Source organism: Sturnus vulgaris, chromosome 6, assembly GCF_052056855.1.
Source record: "Sturnus vulgaris isolate bStuVul1 chromosome 6, bStuVul1.hap1, whole genome shotgun sequence".
In the NCBI taxonomy this organism is placed as follows: domain Eukaryota; kingdom Metazoa; phylum Chordata; class Aves; order Passeriformes; family Sturnidae; genus Sturnus; species Sturnus vulgaris.
The window spans coordinates 32,379,305-32,392,105 of record NC_142248.1 but is presented as its reverse complement, the minus strand read 5'-3'; the positions used below and the strand labels follow the sequence as shown (position 1 = coordinate 32,392,105).

The window sequence follows — 12,801 nt, the reverse complement described above, 5'->3', positions numbered from 1 at the left end:
GTTTAAATATTTTACTTTAAAAATAAACGGGTCAGAGTATCATCTCTTGAAACAATCAGAATCTTTCAATCTGAATTAACAAATCACTCTTCCAGGCTGGGGCCATTTCAGCGCCTATTCAGTGACTGTCGGATTCTTGCCAGAAGATACTGAGCTCAGACAATTATGAGGGAGTTCAGTCATGGTTGTGTTGGGTGGTACACTCAAATAATTTTGCAGGAGGAGCTCATGGGAACGTTAACAGCATAAAGGTTCGCAGTAATGTCTGCCAGTTAAATAGCTAGTGATCTGATGGTTACACAAAGACAGCACAAATTCCTTATGCATTCCTGCCTCAGTGCTGCTCCACATGCAGGGTGACTGGAAGCAGAATTCTTTCTCCTCTTTTTTGCCATGGAAATTGCTGGTTAAAGCTCAATACTTCAGTATTTGCAAAGTCTGATTTTTTGTTTGTTTGTTTGTTTTTTGTTTTTGTTTAAAGCCTCTATGCCATGCTGTATTGTCATCTCACATGCTGCAATCTAGCCTTGTGCTCTTACATCCAATAGTTTTTGCACCTGTTTTGGTAACTGATGCAAACAAACTTTAAGGTGTCTCACATGCCCAAAATATAAAATGCATTTGGCTAATGAGTCAGCGAATATTTGGTCTGCATTAGCCAAGATTCACATTACATAAAGGACTGTAGAATCTTTTTCTTTAACAGTTCCAAAAATCCTATTAGCTGTGACACAGATATTTCTACTTTATCTGAAAACGGAACTGCCAAGGAGTGTGTTTTGGGATGGATCAGAAGAAAAAAAAATTAAATGTGTTGTGTCCAAAACATTTTTTTAGAATATGCACTCTGATTGCTTATCAAAGGTTGCAGGCTCTCTGAATTATTTCCTCCTTCAATCCAGCTTAATTTTCCTCCTGTGGTATAACTTTGAAAGCAGAGAAATAACAATGGGTAGCTGGGAAGGGGAAGTGTTTGGGTGAATGGGTGATTGTTTCAGGAAGTGTGTTTCTCTGCTGGGCTGTGGTGCTTTTTCCCCTGGTCTGAATGCTTTGCCAGTATCAATGCATGTGTACTTCCAGTGGCCTAGGGGTAGTCTGGGAAGTGGAGACAAGCCGGAAAAAAGGCACCTGCCAAACATTTGATAGAGTTGTATCTGTGAACTTTGGTTTCCTGAATCTCAGCAATGTTTCAGTCATACACCGTTTTTCTCCCAGGCTTTTTATGTGAAATAAAAACCTGCCTGCAAAATGTTTTATCCAGATCATCACAAGTGGGGTGATAGTAACTGCAAGTCAAAGCTAACAGCTGTACTGCTCTGCCTTTTGTTTCTGGGGTGCGTGGCTGATCCTATTCCTGTACAGAGTTCCGTTTGCCAAGTGTTTATTTGAACAACTTTAAGCATTGTGCCTGCCCCAGGGCTTGTAGCCTTTTTTCCCCCTTAAGCCATTCGGTGATTTCAGAGCAGCTTCAGACAGCTGGCATTCGGATGTTGAACCTGGTGCTCCTCCCTTCTGTTATCTCTCCCAAAATAAAATAACTCCCTTTAGTATGTAATGAACGTAATTTAGTTGTCTTACTCCTGTTTAAAAACAGGGCAAATAAATCTAGAACTTTATATCCAGTTTCTCTGAGCAGTGCCAGATGCCTGGTCAAGTGCTTTTCCCCACACCACTTGCCTAGACTATCCTTAAATTTTCAGACCGCTGAAATAATTTGACCAATTATTTGAGTTGCTCAGACTTCAGAGTGGCTTAGGTACCTTTGAACTGGGTTCATTTATGCGCCCTGAAACATGGCAGCAGCTGTATGTTGCACATCAGATGAATACAGGTCATGCTTGGGGTAAAGGCTTGAATGATTGGTGTGCCTGGCATGGTCATGCATTTATCCTGATGAGTGCCAAGGGACCCTTTAAGTTCCATATTAGCCATTGTTAAAAGAGGTGATTAGTGTATGTTAGCTGTGCAACCTGATGCTATCTTCAAATAGTGATTTCTCTCTCAAGTGGGGTTTCCTCTTGTGACCTCTGACCTGCCAGTATGTTAAAAGCTTTGTAACTGATGGAGCTTTGTATTCTTTGTGGTGGGATTGATTTGGATTCCTTCACACTGAACTTTTGTCCATTCTCTTTTGTTTAGGAGGTCCTTCAGCAGCTGATTGTAATGAATTTACCAAATGTTTTAATGATTGGCAAAGATCCTCTTTCTGGTGAGTAGTTCATTGGGTTCTTCGTTAGTCTCCTCTATAATACTAAATAAAATCTGTTGGTTTTTTTGTTTGGTTTTTTTTTGTTTTCTTAAACGATTCTGTAATTCCATTCTAATTTAGGTTGGAAAACACTTTAAAGGGCCCTTAACACTAAACTTTGTCCCTAAGCACCACATCTGTGTCTTTCAAATACTTCCAGGGATGGTGACTCAACCACTTCCCTGAGCATTCTTTTCCAATCCTTGACCACCACTTCAGTGAAGAAATTTTTCCTTCAGCCTCCCCTGGTGCAACTTGAGGCCATTTCCTCTTGACCTATTACTTGTTATTTGGGAGAAGAGACCAGCCCTCACCTCACTACAACATCCTTTCAGGTAGTTGTAGAGAGCAATAAAGTCCCCCAGAGCTTCCTTTTCTCCAGGCTGAACACCCCCAGCGCCCTCAGCAGCTCCTTATCAGTCTTATGCTCCAGACCCTTCCCACCTCCATTACCTTTCTCTGGACATGCTCCAGCCCCTCAATGTCTTTCTTGTGGTGAGGGGCCCAGAACTGAACACAGAATTTGAGGTGTGACCTCACCAGGGCCAAGGTGGTGTAGAAGTACAGGGGGACAATCCCTGCCCTGGTCCTCCTGGCCACACTATTGCTGACACAGGCCAGGATGCCATTGGCCTTCTTGGCCACCTGGGCATACTCTGGTTCATGTTCACACTCAGCTCTTGTCAGGCAGCACCCCCAGGTCCTTTTCCACAGCACCATTTTCCAGCCACTCTGCTCCCAGCCTGTAGTGATGCCCGGGATTGTTCTGAAGGCAGGACCTCTACCGCTTTGAACCTCATACCACTGGCCTCAGCCCATGGATCCAGTCTGTCCAGATCCCTCTGCAGAGCCACCTTATCCTCCAGCAACAACACTCCCACCCAATTCAGTGTCATCTGCAAACTGTCTGAGGGTGCCCTCAATGCCCTTGTCCAGATCATTGATAAAGACAATAACCATGGCTGGCCTCAATACTGGGCACTAGGGCACTCCACTTGTGACTGGCCACCAGCTGGATTTAACTTTTTGGACTGAGAGTTGCTCCTAAGGGACTCTGGCACCAAGTCTCCTAAACAGGCCATAATACAAGCATGCTTTTTAATAAACTGTATGTATTTGTAGGCAAATTACAAATATTTTAGCATCTCTGAATATCGCAACTTTATATATCTAGAATGTAACACCGAGGTATTTATATGCCTGTACATATAAACATACATGTCTATTTGCATGTGATGCACATACATGTGTGATGAGTGAGTTCTTGCAAAGCCAGAACAGCAACTGTTTGTTGGTTTGAAAGTTGTCTCTTCCCCCCCTTACTGCAAGTAACCCAGGATGTAGTCTGCCATAGGACAAGGGTGTGTTGGCCCCAGGTGTTCTGTGTGCCTGTGTAATGAATTTAGTTCTTGCTATATGTACACACCAGAGTCTTGCAGAATTGCCATAAGGTGTGAAGGAACTGTTGCAAATAAAATGTGGGAAGAAATATAAATGAGGATGAAGAGAAAAATATGTATATGAAAAAACAGGAAACAATGTCTGACCATGTTGTGTAGACAGTGATATCTGTTGCACGAAGTATCACATCAGAAGTAAGGTAGAAGCAGTAAGCTCATGTCCAGAGTCCCGTGCTTTTGGTGAGACAAAAGGAAAGCTGATTAGCCTGAAAATTGAGTTGACTTCTTTGAAATACATTTCTGAAATGGAAAGTTTTGTTGCTGTGTTTCTTACTTTTTTTTTTCTCTTTTCATGCCCATTCTATCTCTGCCTGAGCCCCGTGCTAGTGCCAAGGGCATTGTATTTGTTTTTACCAAAGAAGGTAAACTGAATGAGCCCTGTCAGCAGTGATGGGGAATGACATAGTAATCAGCATCTCTCTCCAGAACAAACACATGGCAGGACTCTTGGCAGAAGATTTTGTTTTGCTGCTCTTAGCAGCTGTAGAGTGCATATGTACAAAAAAGCATTTGTCAGAAAAGAATATTAGCCGATGTTGGATCACTGAAACTCGTAGTCTTGCCACTTCTGTGTTAAAATTGAACTGAGAGTAAGGAATCCACTTCTTCTGCAAGCAGAATAAAGCCTGCAAGTCTTAATTGGGCTGTACAGGCTACTGTTATGGGCAAGGAAGAAAGTCAAAAGACAAGAGCTGTTGTTCTTGTTGGTCATATGGGCAGTGGGCTGCCCAGCATGCTTCTGAATGGAAGCATCTGGGCCAGCAAGGCAGTATCTCTGCTGGCTAAGTGTCAATGGGAAAGGCTGGCTGGTTTCTTGTCACAGCCATTCCTGAGCGACAGCTGGCAGGAGACTCATAATGTGGTAAATACAGTTTTGGTTCCTGGGAAAGCACACATTTGAAAGCTGTCCTGTATCCAGCTATAATTTGCTATCGTTGGCCTGCTGGTTTTTGTCAGCACCTTAGATCTCTCTTTGAAGAAAGTACCAGTGTCTCCTGTAGGAAAGATACTGGTCATACCACACCAGTGTTGCTGTCTTCTAGATCCTTTAATTACAACCGGAAAACTTGTTTCTCTTTGAGATCTTTCAAAATGTGGTGGTTTGGGGTTTTTTGTTTTCTTTTTTTCTTAATGTGGTCTTCTAAAATTTATTTTCTCTATTTCTGACTTACCACTGGCATTATTTAGACAGAGTATGAAAAGAAAGTACAAAAAATGAAAAAATGTAACTTCTGGATTGTAACATCTAAAATTGATGGGGGGTGTGTGCAAAAAAAACCCTTAATTTCTTATTTAGCCATATAATATAATGATTTTTGAGAACCAGTCCCAGCTTATACACGACAGAAGAAGGTGGTGAGCAAAGGAAGACTCCAGATGTATTTGCTTTAAAGAATGTATTTAAAGAGAAGAGTGTCTGAAAAGCTCATCTTAATCTTACCGTTGGGTTGGCATTCACTGGTAAGATATGCAGGAGAAATGGTTAGAGAAGTGAAGAACTAGGACTTCCCTCGGGAAGAAGAACTGGCTGAGAGCTAATGGGAAGCTCAGAAAGAGGGAACAGGAATGAGATGGCTGAGGTGAAGGAGTAAAGCCAGTGCAAAAAGCTGAATGCAGGAATAGGCTGTGATGAGCAGTGTGAGTGATGCCCAGGTGATGATGTCTTTGTTACTGTCATGCAGAGAGGAGTCAGAGGGAGGCAGGAGCACTTGGGAGGGGAGAAATAAGCAAAACAAAGATATTCTCTCTGTCTTATCGAGGCACTGATGAAACCCCAGTTTTGCCTTCCCCACCCTGTAGCGAAGTTACCCCTCTGACCTTTTGGGCAGAGGAAGAAGAATCAATCCCAAGGTCACATTCCTGGAACAAATTCAGTATTGCTTTATACTGTTTTAGCTAGGAAGGCCCCTAATGACTGTATTGTCTCCATAGGTCCAAGACCAGAGAGCTGTTAGATCTGATTCACCGTGTACAATTTCAGTAACTTATTTCTTGTAACAAGCCCATGTGATGTTTTGCTCTGCACACTTTTCAGAAATTTTACTTTTGCCTTCTAAAATACAGGGAAAAGAGGTGTAACAGGTATTGAACAATAAACTGAGCACTGAGGCTGTGACTGCTTTTCCTGCTATTTAACTTCCATTTGGCACTCACCAGATGAGACTACTGAAGGCTTTTGCAGCTTTGCTTTGAACATGAGATTATTGGAAAAACAGAGCTGCCATCACAAAAAAATGCGGTAGCACTTGGACTTTTGCATAGGAAAAGGCACATATCTGCTGGGTTTGTGAGCATTACTTGCTTTCATGTTCTCTAAATAGTTTGGTTCCAGGCCATGGCAAATTTGCCTACTTCATTTGTCCATGGGCATAAAAATAGCAGAAATATTTGTTAGAAGATGAAGGCTTGACTGTTTTCTGGAATATAGGGAGCTAAAAATAAACTTGAAAGTTTAATTAAAGGATTTTAAAAAACTTGAAAGTTTAATTAAAGGATTTAAAAATTTTCTGCAAGGAATTTGACTTGCAGAACAATGTAATTGATGTCAGAGGATTTATTCTCTTCACTGCATTGTGTGGTAGACAGCTACTACCATTAAATTTCCTCTTCATTTCTGTCTTTTTGGAATTCTTTTTCTTGCTGAGCAGCTTTTTCAATTCATTACTGTGCCACAAATCCCCCTGTGTTCAATAAGAGACTCATCAGCCTATTTATCATGTACAACATCACTGTAATCACTTTTTAATATTATGTCTGGTTTCAGCATGCCTTGTAAGTGACCACTCATTCATGTGGCCACACAGGGAATATCAGTACACAGTAATGGTTGTGAACATGGATTTAGATGCATTTTTAAATTTCTCCATTTCTAGACATTCTTAGTTTTCCACAGCTGGTACGTGTACTTGGAAACCTACGGCAGTTAATCTTTTGAAACAGTTATAATCATGAGGGGAGAGAGATTTTAACTTGTTTTAGATCAAGGATGGAAATGAGATTTTACTTGCCTAAAATAGACTCAGTTCCGTTCCTTCAAAAAACTTCACTATTTATATACACTTTTCAAATTACATGTTAAGTTTATGAATGAGAGACTCCAAAGTCCCTGCTAACAAGTGCCTATAGAACTTAGTTTTCATTATAGTTGTAAAAGCCTACTCTCACTTGGGTATGTTTCATGTATGGTTTCCTTCCTCGTTTTGTTTCACAGTCCTCCAGAGGCACGAGAGTTCATAAACTATAAAGTTAATAACAAAACGTTGCCTCAATAGTGTAAATTTAGCATTCAAACTTTTCTCACTGAGGATGTTGCTCAGGTTGGGAATAACAGCACTTGTGTGTTTCAGCCTCTCCACGTTTTCTGCACACCCTCCAGCTGCTGCGTGTGGCACTCCCTCTCCTACCCTGGATGGAGTAACATCAGAGAAGAAATATGGAGAAACAGGCAGCACATGCCCAAAATAGCACTTACTTGGACCCTCTTGTTCCCATTTCCTCGGATATCTTCCCATCCCCCCTCTCATTTTTTTCATTGTTTGTGTTCTCTCTGTACCTTGATCCTCCTTTTTTTTTGTTGTTGCATCTCCTAATCCCTCTGCCCGCCTTCTCCCTGAGTCCTGCCATCTGTTTCCCAGCCTCCAGCCCCATGAGAGCAGAAGGATCTTCTGGCTCTGGCACAGGGAGGCTCCCAGGATGCACAAGTGGTGTCTGGGCTTTCCCTTCCTTTATTTTCCAGGAAACCTGCTGGCCCTCTCTCACGGCTGGGAGCAGATGGCTTTCTGCAAATGCTCCAGGTGGCTGGCTGGCTCCCTTGCAGCACAAGCACAGGGCCAGGAGCAACTGCCCTGGAATTTTAAGAAAAGGAGCAAAAGTGTTAATTTCTTAATTAGCACCTTGAGTCTTGTCCATTTTTCTTGTGGGTACCTCTGTGCAAGGGACTACCCCAGACCTAACTGTTTGCATCCTGGGTCGTAGGAGGACGGTGTCTTGATAAGATCAGCTAATTAGCATGAGTAGACATATCAGACTTTCTTCCCAGCTGTCTGGGAAGGACTTGTGTCATCCCAGCAAGAATAGGGGAGCCAGCACATTCCTGCTTCTGAGGCTGTACAAGGAGCTTTACCATCTTAGAAATGTGCACAAATCGAGCTTTTTTAAAAACATGAGAACTGTTTAAAAGGCATGATTGAGTCGGGGATGAAGGTCACTTGCTTTTCTTCAGCATGCATTGCAGGACAGAGGCACTGTCTGGAGCATAGAACTTCACTGTGATGCTCTGTAATAGTCCTGGAAGTGCTTCTGATTCACTTTGTCACCTTGGGCATTCCACTGAAGTGTGTGGTAGTTCAGCTGTCCTGTGGGTGAGATGAAAGGGAGAGAGGGGTAATTAATCCCTTCCTGGCTTGTTTTGAGATTTAATTGAAAACTCTCTCTAAAGCACTTCAGATTGGTAAAGAGCTTTTTCATAATCATACCCTATTTAAAAAAAAAAAATCTCCTGTAAATAGTGTTATTCTACAAGGCTTTAAAATGTTACTCAAACCTAGCTTGAGAGTGAGTGATCAGGGAGTGCCTTTATGTCAACAAACTGTCTCCTCCCCATGGGAAACAACTTCTGAATGAAAGCCCAAGGAATGGAACTCTTTAATCACACATGATCTTCTGAAACACTTGTGTGGCTGGTATATCTGCTCAGTGGACCTTTAAGCCTTAGAAGGGTTTCTAGTGGGTAGTACAATCTCTAGTTACATGATGCAGCATGTCTGCAAGCATAGAAAAAAATTATTGAAAAGGAAACCTTGAAGTAATCCTGACTGCTACATTTTCACTGCAGGCTGCCAGGGGAGAGAGCAGACTGCCAAATGTTATGTTTAAAACATTAAGGAACTTTATAATTCCTGATTATCTCAAGTCTTAATTTTTCACTCCTTTCCATAAACTTTAGCTTGTCCATCTCTGCCTTGGCTTGCCATGGTCTGCCTGGGCATCCTCATGGGAGGACTGGAGTGGGGTAAGGTCTCCCTCAAAGGGCTCTTTGCAGGCAAGGTCAGTCCTTGTTGGGAGACCAGGGTTGACTCTGATAAGTTACTTTGATGGAAGAGCCAAAGGGTCATGCAGGCACACCAATACCCCCATTTGTTACCTCACTGAGAAAATATCAAAGCCTTGGTGCAGAGAGATAGGTGTGGTATCAATGACTTTAAGTAGCTGACTTGTCTTTAGGATGGTATAGATGCTGTCACAATTCGGGAAGTAACCTTGGTGTTTTCTAAAATGAGTGATTTCAAGCCACTGTGTTCACCCCAAGGATAGTTGGGATGCCATGGTGCACAGATAGGAATTTATGGTTGACAGATGAAGGTGCCAGAACACACAAGGGTTAGGTCTCATGTCTGGCATGATCCAGAGCAAGCAGCCTGACTCCTTCAGTCATGGAGGTGTTCTGCCTGAGTAAGTTTAGGCCAATGAGAGACACACTCAAGTCACTTGCTCTCCATAACTTAGTGACTTGCTTTTGTGTCCCACAGGCATGCTCTGCATTTAGTACCTGGTCTGTATCACTTTGAAGCTGATGTAGAATGAAACCCAGTGCTGAAACTAATGAGAACTCAGTTTCTTGAAAAAATACCTTCTGTCCAAACGAATAGTCTCCCAGTAGTGCCCTCAGAGGAACTGTTCATGAAGTAACAGATTTTTTTTTTTGTGAAGGATTTTGTGTCATTGTCTGTGCTTAAGATTGTATTATTGAGATTCATATAGAACAATCAGACTTTCACAGACTGAAATGGAATTTGTGCATTAAATTGTAGCTTTGAGGAAAGAGGAAGCCTCGTGTGCTGCTGCATACAGGGAGAAAAGTAAGAATGATTGTATGTCTCTCAAAACTAGTTTTTAAATATTCTGCAGGGAAATAAGCTTGTATTTACAGGGTGAAGTGTAACTAGCATGTTTTAAAGATGGCTGCTCCTGTTGAAAAGAAGAATTTCTGTTTGCAAAATCTTAATGGTTACTAATGCAGGACCTGGATATTAAGAATTATAGTGTTCATTCATACAGTTTACTGATGGGTTTTTTTTAGGGCATTCTTGAGTTGTTACAAAGATGAACATACCTAAAAGTTCCTGAAAATTTTGTAGATGTGTTTAAAGACTTGTTTAGGATGTTTGTGTGCCCAGAAATCAGGAAACAAGTTACTTCCTAAGCTGCCTGCATGTGGCCATGCTGGCTTGCAAGGCTGTGGGAATGGCAGGAACGCTGGTGGTAATTTAGGTCAGTGCCTTTGTGCAGCTGTGGGGCTGTGGCAGCTTAACTGATGAGTCAGATTAACTCCCCTTCCCTGTCCTTGGGTCCTGCACATGCCTCTGACTTTCTGCCAGGACAGCCTCACAAGGGCATGGTGTTGGTGGAGGAGCACAGTTGCACTCAGAAATTAGTATCTATTTAGTGATAGGAACGGAACACCCAAGTAAATCAAGGTATTAGATGAAAGCATTTAGGCCCATAATTACTCAGGAAGAATGCACATGTGTAGGGATGAGAGAAAGCTATATATGTGGCCTGTTTTGATTCTTTGTTCCTCTTTCCTCATCTTCCTCCAGTGTGAATGAGAACAGGCTTTTCCTGAACCTAACTCTGTAAAGATGTTTTCTTTTTCTCTTTGAAACTCCTTGCCTTCCTTTTGCCCTCTTTGCCTTGCCCTTTGTCTAACTTTGATATGCATAATTTCCTTTACCATCCAACAATCCACATTAATTTTGTTGAAACAAGCTGGTTCTAAGCTGCACCAGTTTCCCTTGAGGAACTTAAGGCTTTCCCTCTCCTAACCCTGGGAAGTGGCTGACAGGGCTGCTGGTCACAGCAGGATTGCCTGCAGCAGCCGAGGGGCTGTGTCTCCTCTCCCCATGGCTCCCAGCATATGGCCAGCTCCTCAGCATCCCTTCCCCATCCCTCATCCTCTGCCCTCTTACCACATGGGGTTTACGCTTCAAAGTGTGAACAGGCTTTGATGCAGAACGGGCAGAATTGATTTGCTGAAACGTCTTATCTCTCAGAGAGAATTTATATGCACAGAATGGTATTCAGCTTTGGGAGGTCTGAGTGGTAACTGTTTTACAGAAGGAGAATTTAGGGCAAGTTCTTTGTAAGTAACCCTCCTTTACTTCTGCCCATGGTGTTTTTGTTTTATTTTGGTGGGGTTTTTTGGAGAGAGGAGAGCTGTTGGTGGTTTGCTGGGCTTTTTTGCACCCTTGTTAATCACAACACAAGAGACAAGCATAGGTCATATGCATCAAACTATTTAAAGGATTTTTTTGTGATGTATTGATCAGAAAAGCCTTGGAAAGTTATAGGTGAGGATAGTACATCAAGGGGAAAATGTTTTGCTGGATTTAGGATTTTAAACTAATTAATAAGAACTGCATTGTTATGTAGAAAATCTGGTAACTTTATAATAGGCGTATATATATATATATATATATTGTTCAGGCAGTTGTTCAAAGGTCTTACTTCTCGTTTTAGGCACATATTTTGTAGAGGATCACTTGCAAGTACTTACCTGTTATACATATGTACTGATGATCTTTTTTTCCTCTCTAGGTAAAAGTATGGATGAAATCAAGAAGCTGCTGTTGTTGGTTCTGGGATGTGCTGTGCAGGTGATCATTCATGGAAAATAAGATTTTTTTTGACTCTTTTTTTTTTTTCCTGTAATGAGAAAATTGACCCAAAAATCAGTGCTGTATGAACAAACCTTGAGCTCAAGACAGCTTGTGAGCTAAATTGTGCGAAACACAATAGGTGAAGGAAAGAAATGCAGGGGAGAGGAAGCACATTGTGTGATAGCAGTAGCCTCAGTTTGTTGCCACTGCTTAATCAGACACAGGATGTGTACTTTTTAATTTTGATAACACAGTGGGACGAGATAAGTTTTGAACAGTGTTCTTGATACCAAGATTGTCGTTGTTTTATTTTCTTACTGTTTTAAAATACAAAGTGGAACAGTACATGTTAATGCCAAACAAATAGTTTAACAAGTCTAAACATTTGTTTAATGAATCATGATTTTATTTGCACGGTATTTTTATTTAATATTACGTGTTGAAAATACCAGATTAATAGATACTTTGTATATTAATGCAGAGATCTTTGTGTGACATTTATTTAAATAAATAGAGAGGCAATGTATATGAGAAACTCTGGAGAAATGCACAGCAGTTACCAGATAAAGAAATCAGTGTTCTACCCACCAAACCTCTGAGGCAGTAAACAATGGCCTCGTTGCAGGCAGGCCTTTGCTGATAATTGACCTTGTTTGTAGGTCTGCCTTGTGTTTTTATCATGCCTTAGGACACTTACCCCGCTCAGCTATGTCAGCTCAATTATGTCAGGGTAAAGCTGTCTGCATATTGCGGCTCTGAATTATGTTAGTGTTGTGCTGCAGCACAAAGAATGGTTTTGGCTGCTGTGCATCCTCAGTCCTCACTTGCTGGTCTGAGGTTCTTCCCTAGGAAGTAAATGGTTGAGACTCAGAACCAGGCCCCAGAAGGACACTGTAAATGGGTTTAAAAAACCCTTTAAAATACAGCTTAAGTTTTTCACAGTGCAGTATTGTTACAAGAAGGCAATAACGTTTTTAGTGCACAATCACAGATATACTGAGAGCAGATGTCTGCCTTTTCTAAAGCCTTAAGTAAAAGATTTACTAAAATCTGTTTGTCTGAAATGTCACTCATATTTATCCAGAAAGTTTCCCATTTTTTATCTAAAGCATATGTTGATTTAGTCCAACAAACAACATTGGGCGTTGATGTAAATACTATCTGAAGTGATGCATCTCTTTTCATTGCCAAAACCAAACAAAATGCAAACAGCAAAGCAGACAGATTAAATGATGCAGTGTAAATGAAGGTTTACATTTGTGCAGCTCCATTAACGAAGCTGTGATGATTTCCTCTGGCTGTTTCCCCACCTCTTGATCACGTTGCATGTTGAACTTGCTTTTTAAGAGCAAAACCAGCCATTTAACTTAGCCTTGATTGTACTGACTAAAACGTTTAAATAATTTAATGCATAATTTGGCTCATGTTCCATATG

The 12,801-nt window shown here is 41.4% G+C and overlaps 1 protein-coding gene across 3 annotated transcripts in view; it reads left to right on the top strand.

The window, feature by feature from the left end:
• The window catches only part of CCDC88C (coiled-coil and HOOK domain protein 88C), a 94,770-nt gene that overhangs the window by 35,530 nt on the left and 46,439 nt on the right, over positions 1-12,801 (top strand). For all 3 annotated transcript variants that reach the window (XM_014869887.2, XM_088167470.1, XM_088167469.1), the window contains exons 4-5: positions 2,140-2,209; positions 11,305-11,363. In XM_014869887.2, coding sequence (XP_014725373.2) covers positions 2,140-2,209; positions 11,305-11,363 — 129 coding nt within the window. The remainder of the gene's footprint in view (positions 1-2,139; positions 2,210-11,304; positions 11,364-12,801) is intronic.